The sequence below is a fragment of the Columba livia genome, chromosome 17 (genome assembly GCF_036013475.1).
Source record: "Columba livia isolate bColLiv1 breed racing homer chromosome 17, bColLiv1.pat.W.v2, whole genome shotgun sequence".
NCBI classification, from domain to species: Eukaryota; Metazoa; Chordata; class Aves; order Columbiformes; family Columbidae; genus Columba; species Columba livia.
In genome coordinates, this window is record NC_088618.1 from 9,490,312 (window position 1) to 9,512,978 (window position 22,667).

Sequence of the window (22,667 nt, forward strand, 5' to 3'; positions counted from 1 at the left end):
ATCCACTTTAATGAGGCCATCTATCGCTGAGGCCCTGGTGACTGATGTCTGAGCTTCTACCTCAGCCTCCAATTGCTCAGCCCGCCCTTTTCTCAGCTGCAGACTTCCTCAGTTGACAAAATGACACAATGAGCAAGACCTGCAGGACAAAGTGCACCAAATTCCCAGTACTGCAGCTTCTAGCAAATCTTCATCAGCTGAAAATCAGTTTAACAGCTAAAAGCAAGTATGTTTAGCTAACAGGATTTGGGAATACATCACAAAAGCTCACGGTATCTTAACAATCTCCTAGGCTTTGTAAGAGATGCTTTTGTACAGGGTAATTTGGGTCACTTTTGATCAGCCAGTGTCTCTGGCATGCTGCCACAGTTCCTCTTACACATACACCACCTGAGCTGTACCTCTCTTTTGTCCAATCTCCTCCATCCTTCTCTCTTAATACTTCTGTCAGCCTGGGCCTTCCCTCATCAGGAAGGACTGAATTGCTTTCTAATGAAATTATGAGGCAGATGAATCAAGCCCATTCAAGCATGCAGGACATTACCATTGCGTAGCTCTACACCCTCCTTGCACAACATTGCACACAGGTAAAGGGACTACACATCTTCGAACTTTCTGGGTGTAGTCCAGTTTCTAGCAGAGCTAAGATAAGTTATATTACACTCTTAAGAGTCAATCACCTCCCTTGGCTTTCTCAACACATTCCATTTGTTTTGCTTCCTAGTCCTATTTACAACACTCTTCTTTAGAGATGAGGATGCAAAAAGTAAGTTTTATGGTGAGAACGAAGATTCTGAAAAACAGCTTTTCCTAATCTTTTATCATTTCTGATGTTTCCTCACCTTTTTCTCCTCGCAGGTTTCCTGTTTGTTTTCAGTTTGCAGGTAAAATATAAAGCCATTTAGTGCATAGCAATATGCCTCATAGAAATTATGAGGCATTACTATAACAATGCTAAGGACAAAACTCCAATTACACCTTTACTCTGGGTTTCCAAACTTTTCCAAACAGAAAACAGTGGAGCTGTATGACATACTTTAGAGAACAAGGATGCTGCATGAACTGGATCTTAGCAAACAACGAATTAACAGCGTAACTTCCTAGTTAAAGGGCACAACCAGTATTTAGAAACAGAAATAATGAAAGCAGGAAGACTCACCTCCCCCTTCTTCACAGTCATGGACTGCCGACGAGGAGTGATCTCCTCATTGATGCTGGAGAGGAAGTTCTGCGAGATCCGCAGAGCATCCTGCAGGAGTGGATGATCTGGGTGGCTCACTGGAGTGTGTTTGAGCAAATCCTGACACCAGGAAGACAAAGAACAGAACCATGAGCAGCACTGGAAAGCAGAAGGGTCTGAGGGCCCCTAACTAGAGCTGTAGGACAAGATACTCCAGCCTCTTCTTGCAGATTAGACTAGAGCTTTATCTCTAGAGAAAGAGGATAATACTCCGCATTTCTTGGTTAACACCGCTGAAGAGGTAGCAGGGTCCTACCTATGGACTCCCACCCCTTAGTGTAAAGGGAAGGGGCTCTTATGCAACACGGTGGGTTTATTTTTGCAGTCCTGCAGCTTCATGGAAAACCTGAAGGGTAAAGAAAATAGGAAAGGGGCCTAGAGTTTGAAAAGCACCCTTCAGATACTTACATGCAGGACAAGTGTGCTGCGAGTCACTCGATCCACTGGCTTGTACAATAGAGCTGTGAAAAAAAAAAAGCAACAGGAAGATAAGGAAGAGGTACCTTAATACAGCCCCTACAGAGCAACTTGTCCAATGCAACTGCATGTGCAGGCACAGGTTTATTAACCAATGAACTACCGGAAAATTCCCTTCTCTAAGGTTAATGTGCTGCACAGCCAACAAAACACCCATGAACACCCAGAGGAAACAGACATGCTCCACAGCAAACAGACGCCCACTTGTGAGCACGCCCTGCCGCAGTGGACGAGGAGCACACAAAGTCATACGGAACAACAGCGCACAGCATGGCCCCCTGCTCGGAATCGGGCCTTGCACTCTTGAAGTTGCCAAGGAGGTCCCTGAAAGGTCGGCAGTGCACCCCTCCTTCAGCATGACGTGTAGAGTGCTTCCAAATCCCGGTAACAGGCCAAAAGAAGAAGGGGATTGGCTTTTTTACTAGTGAATATGGAACCTTCTTATAACATGGGTTGTCTTCTACTTGTGTTTATAGAGACAAGCACCATAGAACCTGATCTTGACCAGGCTCTACACAAGCTACCACAGGGCAAAAACCACATAACAATAACTGCTAGGATTGCATTTGTGCTATCACCGGGCAGCAGGCGTTCTCTTAAAATCACAGCAGTCCTTTGGTTGGCCTGTTTTTTTTTTTCCCCATGCATGCATGCAGCTTACTATGCACAAGCTTTGCTATTTAGCAAAAGGGAACTGATTTCCCAGGTAGAGCCAGCAGAGACTCTATAACCTTCCAGCATTTACAAAGGAAAAAGGAGAGCGGAGGTTTGGCAACAGCCGCCCCACAGTCCTGACAAACCACAGTCTCCTTTGCATGGATCACTCACTTTCCAAGGAATTTTTCGTCGTCTGATCTTTAGATTCCTTTGTGCTTCTAGCCTTTAGATTCTATAAGAAAAAGAAAACCCATGTAGCAGACAGTCGACCACACTGAAATATCACATGGAAATGTAAGAGACTATCTGCTCCTCCGAGGGAGGGCCTAAGTGCAAATGGAGGACAGTTCTATCACAGTTCAAGTCAGTGAAGCAAAAATATGCTTTTCTTCTTGGTAAATCCACCACTTCCATGTCACAGGCACCCATACATCTCAAAGACAAAGCAATTTTCTTAGGAGTGCATGTCAATAGAGATGTAGTAAAGCACGGAACCTACTACAGCAACACAGGGATGGTGGAGTTTTTAAGTCACCTGCAGGAGAAAGGCATGTCCATAAGGATGCAGCCATTGTCACAGCACATGTACACCACCAATAAATAAAGTACAGCATTGGGATTTAATGCCCCCAGGTTATACTTCCTTATACCTGTACTCAGAGCTGGGTGGCCTTGGACAAGTCAGCAATCTTTCATGGCAGAAAAGGAACAATACCTGTGACTCTTCTCTTTGCACATGGACTGTGAGGCTATATGCATCAATGTGCTGAGCTCTGAAATCCTCACCCAGACACAAATCCAAAATTATCATCATTCCAAAACCAGCAGATATTAGCATGATTTCAGAATCACCCTCCAGAAAACAGCAAAACCAAGGGGTAGCAATCACACAGAGCCCAGGACCCTGGGGCCTTAATCTCTATTCTGTCTTCTGGCAACTAGCATAATACTAACTTTACATATTGCTATTAATAAATTGGAAAGTCCATGGAATGCATTTGAGTACTGATAGGAAAGTAAGCACCAGGGAAGCTACTTTGCTAATGAGTTGACACCAGTAGTGCACAGAAGTGGTCAGGCAAAGGACCAGATCCTGGGGGAAAATTGTCAGAAAACGGAGAAAAAGAAAACATTTGTAGAGCAGATCCCAAAAGGCAAGCCTTGCTTCCCTCATTTCACAGAGGGAACATGTTTTTACTTCTTTACCATAAAAATACAAAGGAACATGCAATATTCAATGTGCTCAGGAGTTTTTTCAGAGCAATAAACACCCCCAGTATTTTTCAGCTCAGATTATTTATCTTCTTGTTTTTAAGGACACACATATGAAGTTCGAAGTTCATGTCTTCTTGGCTACTGAGTTCTTCAAGATATAATCACTACAATACAAAGAGTCAATGAGACCGTGCACTACAGGCAAAGCTGGTGGCCTGGGAAGCCTGAAAAAGTATTACAAATGCTTTGACACAAAGTACTACTCTTAAAGACAGGAAATCAGAGCAGCCCTATAGATAATATTATAGATTACGCTTGACGCACTTGCCTGTTTAAATGGAGAGCTACCCTCTCCCCTCCATGCTACTGAAGCCTGCAATTCCACTGACAACCACAATACGAGCTGTTAAGGACGGCTTTTTACACCACAGTCAGCATCATCATTAGCAAGAGAAATATTTGAGAAGCTCAAATACAACCCTTCCCTTCTAGAAATGCATGAAGATGGCACAGAGCTGAAGTTCAAAGCAATGCCAGTTTTTACAAGATTCCCAGAGTAAGGACAGCACGTAAAGACTGTTTGTGTGATAACCTCAGTTAGCCCAAAGTATAAATCACTGTAAGAACATGAGCTGAAGCAGTGAGTCTATGGGAGCTCCCAGCTCCTCCAGAAGTCAGGGCTGCAAAGATACTTAGAGGACAGACAGGAGTGACATCGCAGGGTGTTAGTCAGAACCAGACAGCTCGTGTGTCTGAATACCGTGACATTACCTCAGAGATTTCAGCAAACTGAGCATTGGCTTGGCAGCATTTCTCTGCTGTCTCCATAGCAACTTCATAGTTATCCACAAAGGCCCGGTACACTCCCAGCTGGCTGGCCTGCAGGAAGCAAAACAAAACAAAATAAATGCTGGGGAAGACAACGGTTTGGGATGGCCAGCGTCAGTATCTAACGATCAGGTCATGTTCCTTCATGCCAAAGAATCACAAGGAATGCTAAACAGGCCCAGAAAGACATCTCTGACCTGTCAGCTCTGGTTAACCAGTGCAGGCGCTCCCATGCACCCAGTTCTGTCTCTCCTGAACAAGTTGTGAAGGATGTGGAAGCCTGTGAGAATGACACATCCTTGTTACTGCCATTTATTTTTCCCTTCTGAACTGCCAGATTGATAGCTATTAATATTTTAGCTCACTGATGTAACTGGAGCTGCTGGCTATTTGCCACAAAATATGAATCAGACAGGAATGACTGAGCACAAATGCAACCCCAGTAAGAAACCTGTTGACTTTTCATAATGGACACACTAAATCAAACCCAGATATTAACCTGTATCTGCATTACTGAACATCACTATAAGGACAGCAGAGTACTTAAAATACAGAAGAGAGATCTGGAGTACAATCTGTTCGGAGGGCAGTGACTGCAGCACTAGGTGACAGAAACTGGCAGTTTTTCCAGCAGAAGGAATATGCAATTGGTGCAGATGAAGGCCTTGGAGTGCAGTAATAAGCCATTATTATTTCTGAGTCTTAGCACTGACCCTATTTGCTGACATAGGAATTGCAGCCATATTCATGCCAGAGAATGTAAGATCCAGCTCAGGAAATCCCTGCGTAGCTTCCGAGCTTGTCTAAATTGCAGAGCTGGTTCTGTGTTGCAGAGCTACCTGAGCGGTGCTGTAAACACCTCAGCTGCTTGAACATGCTTGCAAGTGCATGGTCAGCAGTGAGCCAGCTGCTGGAGTGCTGTGAAACGCCCCACTAAAGGGAAGTTTGTTACCAGAAGAGCTTGCACTTACCTTATTATTTCTGCAACTTCCCTGACACTTCTGCCCAGATATGCAACAGGCAGAACAGTTAACTTTCCCACAGACAGGGCTCTTTTCCTCTCCTGCTCTCTCATAATCATTGTGTTCCCCATTCTCTATGGAGTTTTGTGCAAGGGATGATGGAAGAGAAAAAGCCATTCTCAGGAGAACATTCCCTGCACAAATTTATGTAGCTAACAGAGGCTAAGAAACAGCAAGCACACTTGCACTCCTAGGGCACACTTTACTGAAAGATCAGGAACCAGTCTCAATCCTCATACAAAATAACACAGTTCTGACTGAAGCTGAAGAAAACCGTGCTCACACCAGGGATGACCTGGCCTCAGCAACGTGGAAAGAATAAGATCTGTATTTGCCACTGGGGCACAGTTTTGTGAAGAAGCTGCTGTCAGAGCTACTGATCATTTGCGGGGCTTATGACATTCAGGTTTAGATGATGCCAGCTAGCGTGGCAGAGCTTTAAAGTTTCTCCATTCCTGCGTGGCTCTTTCATTTCCTGCTACTTCTGAGTAGTCTTTCTAAGCTTTCATTTTTGTCCTCTAAACATGCTTTCACAAAAACATCTTTTTCATTAAAAACTGAGCTTCCAATCAAAGCTCGCATAGTTTTCATGCTGGTTTGAGTTTTTTCTTTTCCAATTAAAAAGAACACACTAAAAATCAAGCAAGCTTTGGCAGAAATAACTGGCTTTTGGTTAAGATATTTTCCATTCCTGAAAACTATCAGTGATGATATTTGCTAAGTATTTCTTAATTTCTAAAAACAGTTTGAAAGTGTTTCCTTTCTTGTTATAAAAAATACATGCAAATTATTCCCCAAAAATGAGAAGCACATTTCACTCCCACATGCCTGGCGTCTCTTTTTTTCTTTTCCTTAGTTTCAACAGGAAAAAGGTGGAATAACAGTCACTGATGTTGTAAATGGGTTGTGCTTTGTGCCAGACGGCATAAGATTTTAAGACTCCTTGCATGCACTATCTGTAACTTCAATCTACGGTGCTTTGTTTTGTATGATATTAAAGAAAATTAATATCCTCAGGGACCTCAGGATAATAACAAGGATTCCAGTGTTTATCATCAGATTGCATGACATGACCACAAGTTTGCTCCAAAAGATTTGATGTACATCCTGTATAGATGCCTTGCAATGCCTGATGTTCTTGCCATGTCTCTCATCTAGCTGCTCCCCACAGCCTGCCAAGAATTATTAGCTTTATCTCCTCCAGCAGAGAGTTCACAATTCCCACTGATACTGTACCAAACCACCAGAAACTGAAACTACTAAGCTAGCTCAAAGCTTCCTGCACAAGGGCAACTTGCTCCTTTGCTTCCAATACTAATCCAACAAAATCAGCAATTCTGTTATAAACACACAAAAATCTGGAGAACACAAAACCAGCGTGCCAGAAGGGCTTCACTCCTGGACCTGCGATCACCATCAGCAAGAAACGGTCTTAACCAAAGGCCTACGCAGCCATACAGTGAGTCAAAGCTTGCTCAATAACCAGCACTGGTAAAGAACATATCCTGGTCGTCTTCAATTAGTGCCGTCTTCATTGCTGCACTACACTTTCCATACAGTTTGTGAAACTTCCACTTTCAGCAGCCTTCTGTATCTTTGCTTCCGCAACCAGCAGCAGGTGGTCTTGTCTTAAACCAGTTGCTCAAACTGCATACCATGAACTACTCACCAAGACACCAACTTGACCCTTCCTGGCTAAAACACGCTGGCAGTGAAAAGCAGATTCCCATATTTTGATCTTGAGCTGCTGGTGTGCATGGAAAACATCATCTTCCAGGCACACCTCCCCCTGCTCCACATCGGATGGGGCTGGCGCTGGGCTACACAGCTGCTAACAATTGAGTGACCTTGGTAAAGTGCACTCCCCATCCAATAAACCCCTCACTGGAATGTCACTCCTACCCCAAGAATCAGAGGCACCTCAGGAATGCAGAGATTCTTTTCTTTTCTAAAAAGGAAAAAACAGCTTCTTTAATCCTTTGCTCTCTGCACATGCTAGGGGAGAGGCTAAAGGGGCCAAAGGAACCTTGTAGAATGCAAGCAATTTGTCATCTGGCTCAGAAACTCAGCAATTTTAGTTCAGCCTCAGGAATATGCTGTAAATGTCCTTGTCCTGTTCTGCACTCAGATTATTTTGTGGAGGTTGCTTGGAAGGTTCTCAGCAGCTGGTTGACTGCATTAGCATAGCAGCAAGGGGAATGTCGACGCCAGGACAGTGGTAGAAAAGCAAAGCCAAAGGTGATAACCATACATCAGAGAAAATGGGTGCAAGATAGAGGAAAGCACCACAGAGAGAAGGAAGTATGTGTGAGGGAGTTCAGCAGTAATGAGAAATACTTAGATGTCAGTGTTGAAAAAGTACCATTTTAATACTGCCATTCTCCCATCTTCCTCTAAAGCAAGGAAGACACCTCAGAGATTTTACATTTCTGTGAAATTTCATTTGAATCAGTAGCATAGTTTGCTTGAGTCTTTAATTAAAGGCTATGAAACAGCCACTTTTGCTTTAGGCCCTTCGCTGCACTGATGCAAAGCTAGAAGCCTCTGATCTAGTCCAGCTATGGGCTTTCATCCCTTCAGTCTAGCCACCAAAGGAAATCATACCAGCACCTGTGAGATAAATGAGAGGTACAGAAGCTCTGGTGATGGTAACTGACTCACCAGCTTTTGGAAGAGGTCCCCTACACGTTGCTGGTGACTCCACTGCTGCACTCGGGGAAAGAGCCCATCATAGAATTCTTTGTGGATCTCGTAGAGCTCAGGCACTTTGAAGAATATTGTCTCAATCTGCTGACTAGTCAGCACAGGCTGAGAGGTGGTGGCAGCTGCTTTCAAAGGCTTCATAGGCTGAAATGAGGAATGAAGGAAATCGTTATCATGCAAACCAAGTACATTCACACTTGCCACATTACAACACATCCCTCCAGAGAGTAATTTTTCATCCTATTAATACGTGATATTTGCATTCACACAACTCCTGAAAGGCAGACATTAACAAATTCTCTCATGGGCATCAGCCACCTCTGGTAGGTAGATTTTCCCAGGATATTAATGGTGTGATTAAAATCCCTTTGCACTCCATTTCCTTAATCTCTGTCCAACTGTACAGCAACGTGTCTAATAATTAGCACAGGATACTGAAAGACAGGGCTTCTGGATACTACTATACTAACAACTCCCTGGTTGTGCCATATCCAGTCCTTTGTTTAAGCCTCTCACTCTCCACTGGAGCAGTAACAGATACCCCTTTGCACCCAGCAACTTGTAAGTCACAGCGTGTGAAGTTCTGGGAAACTTCAGGTGGATGCAGCAGTGAAAATTCAAGTACCGTTGTTTGAAATGGTATCTGCCAGCAGCGCTTACCAGCAGCAGAGCCTCCAAGTGGCTCAGGTAGGTTTCCTCACTGGCCAGGATTCCTGACAGGACCCATTTTCTCATCTCCAGGCCTTTCTCCAGGTCCGGCTCACTCTACAAAGAAGTTGTTAAGGAGAAAAAAGTGAAAGAAAAAACAAAGGGAAAAAAGGAGGGGGCAAGAAAAAAAAACAAGAATAAGGATGGAGAGTACAAGGTACCATTCAGCTGACTGTAGCATACTTTGGGTTTTTTTGCTTACTTTTAGACTGAAAAAAACCAACCAAGCAAAAAAAATCCACTTGTGCTCAGTGTTCTCATTCTAGAAACACGTAAACATAGAACACGAAAGAAATGTTTTATTTACCAGCAACTGATGTCACTTAGACTATTTGCAGGTGCTCACTTTAGTCATCCCACTTTGGTGCCTAAATTAGGTACCCAGACTTCTTCATAAAATTCAAAACACAGAACTTAAAAATTCAGAATTGATCCTCCTAAAGAAACCTCAGGGACCCCTGGTCGTGTGCAGTTCTCTCCCTCCTCCCACAAGAGTTCTCTATGATCTTTCCCCATGTTTCTCTAGCAAACAGAATCACTTCCCCTGCATCGACACAGATGCGCATGAATACACAGCAGTTTCAGGCTGACGTTGTCAAGATGGCTGTTCCTTCTCCCACTCTCTACTGTTCACTAAATTATTTTTCAGTGCCAGCTCGCACAATGTCTATTTTTAGTTAGAGGATGGAATAATCAGCACCGCTTGGAACGCACATGCTGATTTTCTTATTGGGATTCCATGAAGGAGTTCTTATCGAAACAGCTGAAGAAAGACAGAAAAAAATAATACGTTCATGAGAAAATGTACATATCAAGGGAAGACTAATATCAAGTGCTAAGAGCAGCAGTAATCCCCTCTGTTGAATTTCAATTACCCTTCCTCTCAAAACCGTTACCTGAAAAATGTTTAACTTGATAAAGTAAAATTGAATATTTCCATAAACTCTGAAAAAAATGTGGCCAAACAATGAATGTTCTAAATAATGAGAAACACCCTCCTTTTACAGAATCTTATTTCCAGTTCTTTTTATGTCTGTCACTCACAGAAATGGCTTTTTACAGTTCTTGCAACCTTTTTATGTTGTTAAATGTCTCTAAGAATAAAGTCAGCAGTTGGATCTGAAAGGGTAGATACTTTCCAAGGGCTTTGTGTAGGTTGTTTGGGAGTCCATTCTCCTCCTCTTAATATCCAAAGGAATCTTCACCTATTGATTTCAGCAGCAGGAGGGTCAGGAAGCATAGCAGTATGCTCCACTCTGTTGGCTGAACACAAAGCCCTTTTACAGCTGACAAAAAAAGCTACATTTACTTTAGGGTCTTATGCTTTGAACCCTGCAGATGTATATATATGAGGTTCATTATGGAGAGAAGGTATCTTGACTATAGGTAAGCTTACAGTAACTATCACACTCTGAATGTGCCTTTCAGCCTACGCACCACACAAAGAAAGAAACGAATCCTCACGCTCCCAGATATTTCTGGATTCAGTCTCACCAATAACCACCCTGATTTTTGAATGCTTTCATTAAATTCACATGCTGTTTTCTAGGCTAACAGACCTTGCAGCAACTACTTCAGAAAAATTTTGTGAGGTGTCAAATACCGCCATCACCTCTTAAAGTGGCAGACAGAAGCTGTTCTAAGGAAATGAGTAAAATTTACAGGCGCATCAGGTGCCGTGTGGAAAGAAGAACTCGTCTTTGCAGCCCACCCTTCAGTGAGGTTCCGTAAGAAACACGGCGCCTTTTAAAATCTTGAGAGGGCATCTCAAAGAAGCAAGGAATTAGTAATTCAGCAGCCGTGTTCAGAAGATTTCAGAAAAGCACCAGTGACAAACTACATGGTAAAATGAATGTTGCAACAGATTCTGTGCACCTACAGAGCAGCGGCGCGATTGCCTGTTACAGCTCAAGCAGAAACGTGCAACATTATGACCATTCCTTATGATTTCTGTACCAGTAGTGCCCTGATGTCTGCCTCATGGCCAATTTTCTAAGGCACGGTACATACATATAATCAAGACAAACAGCCCCAAGGTGTTCAACAAAGATTGCCTTCATCTGAAGGGGCAGCGATGTAGCTGTCTGCGTGAAGCTCCCAGCAGCCCTGATGCAAGAAAAACACAATTCTTCTTGGTTTCCAAAGATTTCTTAAAACACTCACTAAAGAAAAATACAGCTCTACAAAGAAGCATTGAGAAAAACTAACAGTGCTCCAAAGTCCCCACTGCTGAGGATGAGGTAACTGGTCAATATTGACACAGTGCTATAATTATCTTTAGCAGGTTCTCTTGGAGGAGCTGAGGATTTAAAAACCAGCTGGGTATGTTTGTAACATCTGTAAAGAGCAGCATACAATGACAAGTTATTTAAATTATTCAAACTTCCCCATCACGACAGTGGCACACAGTTCTCCTTAGAGCACTGAGAATAGTTTCCCTCTTCACAAATAAAAGCTTTAAGGTACAAGCCAGTTCTTGCTGGGCACCATCAGCTGACAGAGGCAGCCTTTTCTGCCTGAATGTTAATTTCCTCTCTTTAAAAGAGATGTGCTTTCAGAGAGACAAACATCTCCCAGGACACACCAGAGGCCTTCCGTCCTGGCCATTACCACAAGGTCACTTTGCAAAGTCCATGGTATTGTCCTAACCCTTTTTAACAGGGGCATTTTCCAAGCATGACACTTGCAAAACTATAGCCTCAGATGCAACCAGACAGGGCAGGGCCTGGCTGCTTTAAGGTACAGAACAGCAGTTGCTGAAGAAACCCACAGGGGAGTTTATCCAATAATCACACAGCATATCACAAGGTTTCCAATGCAGTACCTCAAATTTACATACAGATTTCTCATATGTGAAAATACCATCTCCTGCTGCTCCTGCTGCATCAGGGATCAATACAACACTGTGGTGCTGCTGACTGCATTGTGCTGCCACTTGTGCTTCCTCCTGAGAGCCGGTGCCCTGACAAGAGTTTCCTGCTGAGAGAGGCCTTTTCTGACAATGTCATCTGGGGCCGCACTGAGCCGCAGCTCTTGCTGCTAGATGAACATCTGGGAAACAGCCCTGTGCTTCTTCAGCCTCAGGGTGCTTTTTAAGTCACACGTGTTATGAAACTTACTCCGGGACTGAAATATTCATGGGGAGCTGGTGCCAACATCAGGAAGAAGAGGAGCAAGTTTATTGTTTGGTATTACAACATTCCTCACTTACAGAATTGGGAACGGGCTCACCTGCTCAACCAAAACAAAACAGAACAATTAGCAGGCAGAGATAGTGGGAGACTGTCCTTCCCCTCTCCCCTTACAGCACATCGAGATGTGAGGCACTCAGTGCCAATGGCACTTTCTGCTTTGACATTTCTGGCAAAAAGAGAAACAAAGTGCAATGCTGTGACCACAACAGCCTCACTGACTGCCCTGTTTCTGCACTCCAGGCAGAAGGGCAGTTAAGAGAGGGAACATCCTGGGTGTAAGTATCCAGCTCCCCACCAGTTCAGGGAGACCTGCCAAGGCTGAGGGCTACTTTCCCCTAGCCTGGTGAGAAATAAGCAGTCAGAAATCTTTGAGCTGCTTGTGGCAAGGGGAGGAGCTGGTACCATGTCTACCAGTGCGCATTAGCTAGGGAAAAATACACCTATTAACCAAAGTGCAGATGGGATGCTCCCAGCAGGATGTGGGAGCAGCCTGTATTGGCAAACTCCAGCCACTCAGCAGGGAGTGCCAGGTGGTCAGCAGTCCGCCCCACACCTCCTACCCAGCTCGGTTAGCCCGTTTTTCACTTGTACAAGCCTGACCAGTATTTCATGTTCTGACTCTGTCCCTGCCTCTCTGACACCAGCATCTATTTCTAACCTTTCTCCACTGCCCTTCCATCTTCTGGCTACCTCTCTACCCACACATTTCAGAATAAATCTATCTGACAAGACTATGACGGGGCAGCAGCCTAAGCATTCCTGTCTATCTGCCATGGGAGCTGTGAGGACGCAACACCCAGCCAGTTCTGAACAAGCAAGAAATTAGTGCTCTGCTCCCACTCCTCATGAACTACATTAGAAAAAAAAAAAACAAAAACAAACAGGAAGGTGGCAAGCAGTATAAATTATAAATGTTTCACAGGTACTTCATGCCTATAAGGTTCCAGTGTTTTCTTCTCAACTGGGTGGTGCTTCTTGCTATTCCAAAGACTTAAAAACCAAAAGACTGAGTCACAGTCCTAACTGCAATCCTTGCATCCTGAACCAAGGCTAGTCTGAGTGGTTAGAAGCTGTGACATTAGACAGCATGCATTCCCGGGCCCTGAGCCATGGATGTTTTCAATGTGTTTACAGCTTATCAGCCTAAGTACTTTAGTTTACTAACCAGGCTGGCATTGCATGTTGTATTGAATTACTGCAAGCCTGAGATTCACCAGCTTCAAGGATTAGACAGATTCAGCTCTTCCTGACTGTTTAAAGAAGTCAGGGCTTTCTGGTTGTTGTTTAAATTATCAGCAATAATTGTTTTCTTGCAAATGTTAGAAGAACACAGATTAAGAATCGAGAAACCACAACACACAAGATTTTGCAAAGCAGTTGCTGTTGGCGCAGCTCTGTAAAGAGAATCAGTGATTCAAAGTGGGCGTATAAAAGGCAGTTTAACTCTCAGACCTTCCTTTGGTACAGTGTGTTCATATGCTGTGCAATGAATGTGTTCAAAGGAGAGGCTTCTCGTAAGGACAGCTCAGAATTTCATAGAGAAGCTGACAGCCTACAAAAGAGAAACACTATTCATCTCCATTTTTAAAGTGTAAATATCTTTGAAAGCTTCTGCTAAACAGGCTGGAGGTGTCTCATTGTCTTGGTGATATTAAACAGGGCAAATTCTGTAATCAAGCCAATCATGCTTCATGCAGGGAGGGGAAGGAGCAGGGAGAGGAGCCAACATTATTTATAACATCAGTCTTGGTGCGCCAGCTCTCCTCAGAAAGGGCTGTACATTCAGGCAGAGCCCTTAAGCAGCAGAGTTGGAGAAGAAAAAGGAAAAGTTGCATCCGTTGGGGGTGGTGAGGGGAAAGTGACAACAAAACAAAGCAAACAAACCCACATACTGAGAGGAAGAAAGGAAAAGGATTTGGAAATGCTGGAGAGGGAAGGACAAGCTAGCAAAAGTAGTACCAAACAGAGCAGTAACCCCATTTATTGATGTAGATTTGGAGGTCAGCTTTTCTGGACCTCCTTGGGACCAAACTAGGAGAAAAGTCCACGACCTGCTCTGCCACAGCCTGCTTTCCACACCGCCAGCAGACAGTGGCAACAAAAGAACCTGGTCTGAGGACTGGCAATGGCTGCCAGTGCTGTGCCAAAAAGGGAAGAAAAATTCTACCTGGAAATCTCTAAGTACCATCCAGCTTCCCCTCCAAAGAGAACAGAAGGTAGGAGATAGTTGCTCAGCTTCAGCACTCCTGCATCCCTGGGCATGATCCACACAAGAATTGCAGAGATCTACTTCAGGAAAAAACTCATTCTCTAAACTCTAGAGAAGTGACTCTCCCCATTTCCTGGGGGAGGTGGAACCAGCTTTGCCTTTCCCTCAGCTGCCCTGCACCCACCCCCGCAGACACCCCTCTCCCCATCTTGGAGCCTGGCTACATTGTCAAGCAGATCTTGAAAAGCCTTTCTTATTTCTATACTCTTCCCATGGCTGTAATCTCTCCCCACGTGAGCAGCAGCAATAGGATCATGATGACAGAAGCTTCCCATCCTCTCTGAGACTCTTTAGCCTCCAAGCTGCCAGCTACTCACTCCAAAACTCTTGGTAATAACCCTTCTAGTGAAGGGTACCAGTCACTGACTTCTCTGGCTGACCCAACACTTCCCTATGCTCCAAGAATACCGTAGCAAGCTCTGCCTCTGTCCTCCTCTAACCCTACTCGGGTATGCTCTCCACTTTTCACCCGAGCTGCCTGGGGAAGACAGACACGTTCTCTCTCTTTCTGGGAGGAAATCATCACTATCTATTACAAACACTGCCTGACACCTTCTGAAGCTACCAGCATTGTCTTATTTGGCAAGCATTTGAGCTGATATTTTCCAAGACGGGTTTCCAGAATTTTTGGAAAGTTCAATCACAACAGTTCAACTGTTACAGAAAGTAAGGTTCAGGAAAATTAAATCACTTCTCAAGTTAGATAAACAAACAACTTACGCATAAGTGGAACCTATTTCTCCTTTTTCGTCTTTGTCTCGTAGGCTTGCTTCAGAGCAACCGTCAAAGTTTGGCAAAAGCATTGGCTTTATGCCAGGACATGCATCAGCAGCTCAGCACAAGATTGTGGAAGAGCCAGAAGAGGGGGTACAAGCAAGCCTGCTCAATGCAAACATTTGGTAAGGCCTCCTTACCACAAGAGTGAGAAGTCAGGGGATGCTGAGATCCACACTACAAACGCCCATGTTGATTATGTCCTCTCTGGGTCACAGGAAAAACTAATATTTCGTGCACCTCTTGTCACCCACATAGCTGGTGGAATATGAATACCTAAGAGGGGCTGAAGTGGTACAGTTTGAAGGCAGACCAATGAGCGTCTTTCCTCTGCTTATATGATGCAGGTGGTAGGTGGGCTTGAAAAACAGATTCCAAACGACAAGGTGTAGAACACCACAAACCTTCTGGAAGTCAGTTGTGGCCCTCACTTCCCAAGAGCACAGAATAGAAGGTGCTGGAAGTTGCTTACCCTACACTCTGAGGTACAACATGAAGCTCCCTGGCAGGTAGTCCAGGAGATATCCCTTCCTTCCAGACACTGCTTTTGCCACTCTGCACTTTCCTTGTGGTGGCTGGACAGAGCAGGTGGAACCCTGACGCACTATCCAGCCAAAGGCTAGAGCTGTTCTAAGGAGATGGAAGGGCTTAGTCAAATATTTGGCAGAAAAATACAAAGCCCAGAGCAAGCCCACAAAATAAGTCAGAGCAAAATGCCATCAATAAACATCCAGATAGCAACAACCCAGTCTCCAAGAGGAAGGCTGGTCTCTTGGATAAGGCAGATGAACATCACAGCAGAATGCTGCTGTGACTATGTGATGCTAAGCAAATTACTTAGGAAATACAAACAATTGTTTGCAATGTTTTCCATTTTCTGGGTGCCTGATTGGACTGCTGTTAACTTTTGGTTGCAAGTAAAATTGAAGGGATTTTACTTTAAATGTGAGGAAAACCATATTAAAAGTTAGAACGTGGTTTGCAGAACATCACGCATCTCACTTTAAGCACCTGGAATTAGCAGATGCTTTTCCTATAATCTATCTGCTTTGATTACCTGTGGTTAGTGAACATACCATCCTCTTATCTCACAGGAAGATTACAAGGATAATTAAGACTTGAGTAGCATTCCAACTGTAGTTGGAGTTAATGGTCACGCCGAAAGGAAATGAGCAGTATTGTAGTTGGAGCAGAATTTGCAGTGTCCTGTAAATCAGGTGTACATACAGCTCTAGAGATAAAATATTGAATCCAGTGAGTATCATTCACTGTACACACTGAACAATGCAGGAGCTCCATAGACAAAATAGGACATGCTTGCATAATTGAAAGTTATCATAAAGATTCAAGACAACGCTATAGGCACAAGGCAAGGCTGGATAACCGCAGTCCTTTCTTCTGAATGACTTTACAATCTTAATAATTTGTCAAAGTGCTGCATATAGCACACATGTTGTGCTGTTACATACAATTAACAGTTGATTTCTAGAATCTGCTCATAAAGATCATCTAAACTTTTCAAAAGTAATTGCAGGCACCTATGAAAGAAGTGAAAGGGCAAGGAGACAACTATAAAAGCAAACACATGTAAACAGAAAATGTTTTCTGCTAATTAAGTGTAGTAAAAAAGAAAATAGAAAAGACATACATCCTGCTATTTCTGGTCCAACACATTTTATGTGCTTGCCTTAGCACTTAATTTTGTTACTGATGTCTTTTCCACTACAGCTGAAGACATAACTACAGTGAACACCATCTAACAAATTGAGATGACAGAAAGTTTAACTTGTTGGGAAATACTGCAACCATATTAAAATCGGTCTCTTCTTCCTTGTCACGGACCATCTTTCACGAATGGCATTATCATTTGTGGACTAACTACAGACAGGATCAATTGAAGCGGTTAAGGTTCACAATTAAAAGTCTAATCTGTATCAGGGCACCACTGCCTTTTGGAAGCCATAAACCATCTTTTTGTAGTCAGAGAGAAGAAAGCAGCCATTTATCTTAAAAATTATTTTTAAGAAGGCAGCCTTCTAGCATTATTAGGGTAACTTTGAAATTAACTACTGTTAAATGCTTAGGAGGTAATATTTAAACAAATAAAGAACAAGATTAAATATTAGACAGTGTGCATTCCAGGCCTCCAGTCACAGGCATAAAGACAACTGGTTCTTTGAAGATAACTCTCAGCCATATGTAGTCACATAGCATTTTCCATTCATTCTGAGAAACATAACCTGCAAATCAAGCCAATATTAAAATGTTCTTGGAGCTTTTGAATTTACTAACGATCATTTCTGCATTCAAAAGCCTCTTACAGATCACAAGAATTCTCATCTTGAGAAATAAAAAAGCATCTCAGAATTAACAGACTAAAGCATAAGCAGCTAACTAGATGCTTCATAGACAAATAAACATCAACAACTTGTTAATGCTTTAGAGATCTTGACAATGCATTTTTACAAACAAGAAAGAAGAAAAAGAACATTGTCTCAAGTAGGCTTCTTATCCTAACATTCATCTAGTTAAAGTAAGAAAACATATGACATGGCACTAACCAATACAGAGTGACAGAAGGATGTATAAAATGAATGCTAAGTTGCAATGGTTTGTGGAACTTGTCAGACTCTTGAAATCATTTTGATGCAAGATAAATAAAACTGATAAAGGTGATGATGTTCATTTACATGTACACTGATACCTATAAAATATCCATCCCTCTCTAGGACAGAACAATATAAAGCAAACACATAAGTTAAACCACTTAAATGACAGATTTCCAAGTGTCATTTACAATGTGGGAATTCAAGATTGTTTGGCTACACTTTCTTAGAAATACAGTAGGAAGGAAGTGACAGTTGTCTTTGTGCTATTAAGCATTTTTATGAATGACTTGGGGAAACCAAAAGTTTGCAGATGACAAAGATATTTGGGGAAACAGCAACTTGGAACTGAAGTGCTCTACAATCTAGGAAGGGAAAGGATAAAGAGAAACAAAGGCTGAAAGTCAAACAGATAATACAAACTGAAACCAAGACATTTTTAACTGCGAAAACAGCAGAATCAATAGTTATTTACTATGGCAAGCAGCAGACTCTCTAGCAAGACTATTGAAAAAACAAAAATAGGAATTTCTCTTACGTTCCAAGCTGTAGCCATGCTATTGAACCTGAAGCAAAAATAAAGCAAGAGAGCCTGAAAGTCCAAATCAAACCACAGGTCAGGCTGGGTGGTCCCTTCTGAACTTTTTATCATAGCTGATTATATAAATAGCTATTAACGGAAGAGTCAAATTCATTATAAGATGTGGCCATCTCCCACCCAAAGTCACCATACTCCAGAGCTGGCATTTTTAAATCCTCTTATTGCATTTTCACAGGGTGAAGGAAACAGATCTTATTATGTATTCTAGATGCTTTATAAAAGCCTTTAACCTACCTGAAAATAACTCTTATTTTCCTTGGGAAAGGCAACAACAACCCACATGCACAGATGTATTAACATCAAAATGTAGGATGTTTTGTTCCAGAGTCTTGTTTCCAAAACATCTGTTATTTAGAGACCCTCTCAACAGCAATTAATCACCAATTCTCTCCACTCAAATTCACAAAGGGTGAAAAACTGAAGCTTAAAACACACAACACTCACCCCTGAAGTTCAGGCTTTGCATCAGCTAGAAGCACCAATTTAGCTTTAAATGCATAAAGATCAATCAGACACTGTTATACTACGTCAGGTAATCTGTCCTATGGTGCTGGTAGTCCCTGTCTTTCTCCCTGTTAAACCAGTCTACCCCTTACAAACCCACAAGGCTGTGCTGACTCCAAAAAGGGAGGAAAGGACTCACTGATTTTGTAGATTCCAGAGACCCTGAAGATAGAGTGTCCCGGCTGCCTCGACTCTTGGAACTGAGATGGGGTGAGGATGATGGCGAGTCATCAATATAGGGCATCATATCATGATGTCGCCTCTGTTCTTCAGCACGGTCTGCATCATACGCATAGCTAGGTGGTGTGCCACTGAACGAAGCATCTGTAAAACACAGGAGAAACATCTGTTTGGTCAGAGTCAAGCTGGACAGGAGACAGGCTGGTCAACCAAGGCACTGCCTGCCTCCCAGCTATCATGATCACTTACCAGTAAACCCAGAGTCAGTGGTAGTTAAATATAGATCAAGTGGAGGTATAAATTTAATTAAACTCATGTTGTCACCAAATATTCACTCATTTTAAGTCCTAAAAGGTAAAGTCCTTTCTAATATCTAACATTGATGTTCATTTAATTACAGCTCCTTCCCTCAAGTTTTCTTTCAAAAGCATTAGCATCAAAATAAATCTTTTTGCAGGCTCCATGAAAGTTACACAGTCTTGGTTTAGGAATGTAGCGGGTTAGGGAAACAGACCCTGTTTTTTCTGTAGAACAAGAACAGATGATGCTCCTGCCAGTTTAGCAACCACAGATAATAGACACAGCTCAGGGGAGAACCATAACTCTTTCCAGACCTCTCAGGAACAAGAGGACTAGGAGAGAAAGGTCAAGTGAACCGGCCTGCTGCCAAAAGAAAATCCTAAGAGATCTTCTATTGGCTGCCCCTTCTCCTCAATGTTGAGACTAACTCCTTAAACAAATGAATAAACCACCACCTTGCTCCCTCCCACTCCTGTCCCCACAAAACCCAACAAAAAGGGATGGTGGTATGAAGAGTCAAATTAATCATTATTGCATGAGGTATCTATGAACTTCTGCAGGAAAGATGACTAGCAAAATAGGTTCTGGTAGCTCTAGCAGCTGTGTACAGAGGCTATGGCTGCAAAAAACCTATATTATGAACACACACCGAGCAGCTCCCTCTACCATAGCTTAAAAGGTCTTTTACCTCTCTGCACAAATCAATATACACAGAGGACCAAAATTTGCCTTCTGTACAGTGGCACCACATCACACACACCTTGCCTGAGAGAAGCTGGAGACAACTTCACATACAAGTTACATGGGTCTGTGAAGCACTTTCCCCTGACACTGCCCAGAAGTGTCCTGTGTGTAACAGCAAGAGCTGCACATGGGCCACTCAACACAGAATCGGAAAGTTCCTCCTCCTCTTTCAGCTATAAGTCACAAAATACCACTTCATCCCAAAACTGAAAAATAACCACAGGGAGATAAGCTAGATCCACTTCTACAGTAGCAGGCGATCCTTAAGGAAGACAAAGCCACAAAAAATAGTTTAAAAAAAGAGCTTTTTTGTCCTATAAGTTTAAAACTATTCACACTTCAATTCACAATCGAACACAAGTAGAACTGTTTTTCACTTGTTTTCACAAATAGCCAGGTTCTGTGAAAATAATAAGCAGCAGCTGCCAGGCATACTAATAATCCTGTTATACATCACTAAGGCAGGGTGGAGGAGTAACATTTTAGAGCCCACTTTCCTCCCTCACAGTAAACTCAGTTAAAGCATGACTCATTCCAGTAAAGGATGTGAACTTTGTGTGGAACAGAATAAAACTTGATCCACTTGGCTTATTCAGGAGGGAGAGCTGGTCTAGGGAATTTACGCAAACAATATACTGAAAATCCAACAATAAACTCACTGTAGAAGTGAGCCGCGGTCCTGGTTCATACCAAATACCACCCAGCTAAGTAACAGCTGTATACGAGGCCTTTAGGCTGCTGAAGGACCATGGCAATATTACTTTAACAAGCTCTATCAGTTAAGTCACCCACCTGCTCACGGTATTACCTTGTGCTCAAGCTCTCAAAGTTCCTCAAAAGGCTCATTAAATTCTGCAAGACCACAGGAATGGAGGGGAAAAAAGAAAGGGTAGCACATGTCCTCTGGAAGGGACTTTTGTCTAGATGTTTTTTCTAGAGCTCCCCAGCCACTTAGAAGACATCCTACTGAGCTGATTATGTAAAAAGGAGGCTTGAAAGGGAGTTGCTGAAATAAGGGTGCTCAATCACAAATGAAAGAGATTTTCAGGTATCCCCAAGTTGGATAATGTCTACAACACCTGCAAGCCAAACAAATCTCATGCTGGAGTTTTCAAAAGCTCTTTGGCTATAAGAATGGAGAAGACAACAGCATTGCCCCCACCTTGTGCTACCTAAACAGGCAAAGAAACACTGAAAAGAAGTAAGAATACCCTCTTCACACACAAGATGCATGGTCAGAAGGTTAAGGGACTATTTTAACTCCAGAATCCAGTATTATAAACAGGAAGAAGGATGGGTGTCTCCTTGCATCTCTGCACTATTATGCCATGTAAAACAAACAAACAAACAAACCTAAGACCTTGTAACTTCAGTGGAGGAGTGCAGATATCTGTTTTCCATTCAGCTGTCCCTTGTACAACTTTCTAACCCAAGAAACCTGCAAGGTATTGCTGCCAATTCAACATTGGCATTATCCAAGGAAGAACATCAGTACTGGGCACTTACAGAGGCTTCATGCCCTTGATCAAGTAAGAGTTCTTTTTCCTTCAGAAGTCTCTTCAAACTACTCTTATCCAAACCAGTTTCTCCTGCACACATGTAGTAACGAGACCATGTTGCTGTGCAGAAATTAAGGCAGGAATATTTCTTTCACTCTCAATGCTCACTTTCAAAGTTTATAGTTTGCTCCACTTCTGTTAATGAGGGAGTGAATGCAGACTAATATATTAGCAGAAAGGCTTGCAGTGAATCACAGTATTTGCACTTTTCGCACTTTCTCCTGCTAAAAAGCAAGCTGCACACTTCTACCTTGCATAACATGTTCTGTCTCCTACTGCACAGGGAAACCTTTATCTGAATCTGTAGGAAAGGGCAGGTGGAGGACTTGGGCTCAGAAGAGGAGGTTTATTCCCAGCTTTGCAACAAGATTCAGTCTACCTTTGAATCGCTTTGTCTTCCCTATCCAGAAAAATGAAAATAATGCATCTCAACAGGCATGAATTTATCAGTGTCATAGCCTGCCGTGAGAACTGTGCACAGAAATCTCCACACAGAATTTCAAACTTTATTTCTGTATCCTCCAGGGATACTTTACACATTAAAAAGCTTAGAGGTAGTTCTAATCTCTCTTCTTTCTATCATTGCTGCATAAAGCACTGAAATCCACCTACTGAGATTTTAATTATCTTGAAGGCAGAAGGACTTTCTTGCTTTTATTCTACCATTTTTCCAACAGAAGCAAAGTATCACTGTAGCCAGATCCATTACGCAAGTCTTAACGCTAATAGCAGAGGTAGGCTTGTATCTCTGTGATTAAAGAGACCACTGTTGCTAGGGAAACTAAGTTATTCAGATCTAAACCCAGCACAACGCTGCACAGGCTGTTCAGGCTCTACCTGGGCACAAAAAGATGAGAGCAAGGAGATGGGAGCCAGGAGTTCACCTGCTCAGACACTTCCAGCTGCTCTGGGTGCTCCTCTTGTAGATGGCAAGTAGAGACAGCAGCTGGGCCCAAGCAAGGGCACTTGGTTTCTCAGCCAGTGACTCAGGCAGGGTGGGCATTAAGAGGGTTCTTATTCTTCTTTTAGGGCCAGCCAGTAAGTCATCAGAAACTGAGCTGTCAAAGCCAGAGAAAGATGAAACAC

At 42.9% G+C, this 22,667-nt stretch overlaps 1 protein-coding gene and 1 long non-coding RNA gene across 4 annotated transcripts in view; one reads left to right on the forward strand and one right to left on the reverse strand.

The window, feature by feature from the left end:
* The window catches only part of BCR (BCR activator of RhoGEF and GTPase), a 100,807-nt gene that overhangs the window by 33,866 nt on the left and 44,274 nt on the right, over positions 1-22,667 (reverse strand). For both annotated transcript variants that reach the window (XM_005503892.4, XM_065033143.1), the window contains exons 2-8: positions 18,938-19,122; positions 8,803-8,907; positions 8,101-8,286; positions 4,361-4,468; positions 2,546-2,606; positions 1,649-1,701; positions 1,160-1,300 (exon numbers count right to left, since the gene is read on the reverse strand). In XM_005503892.4, the coding sequence (XP_005503949.1) occupies positions 1,160-1,300; positions 1,649-1,701; positions 2,546-2,606; positions 4,361-4,468; positions 8,101-8,286; positions 8,803-8,907; positions 18,938-19,122 (839 nt within the window). The remainder of the gene's footprint in view (positions 1-1,159; positions 1,301-1,648; positions 1,702-2,545; positions 2,607-4,360; positions 4,469-8,100; positions 8,287-8,802; positions 8,908-18,937; positions 19,123-22,667) is intronic.
* LOC135575620 (uncharacterized) overlaps positions 1-22,667 on the forward strand; it is a 106,788-nt gene that overhangs the window by 19,038 nt on the left and 65,083 nt on the right. The window contains exons 2-3 of one of the 2 annotated variants that reach the window (XR_010466725.1): positions 15,078-15,212; positions 16,816-18,465. The exons of the other annotated variant lie outside the window; for it this stretch is intronic. This is a non-coding gene — a long non-coding RNA (uncharacterized LOC135575620). Of the gene's footprint in view, positions 1-15,077; positions 15,213-16,815; positions 18,466-22,667 lie in introns of those variants that run through there. 2 annotated transcript variants of the gene reach the window in all.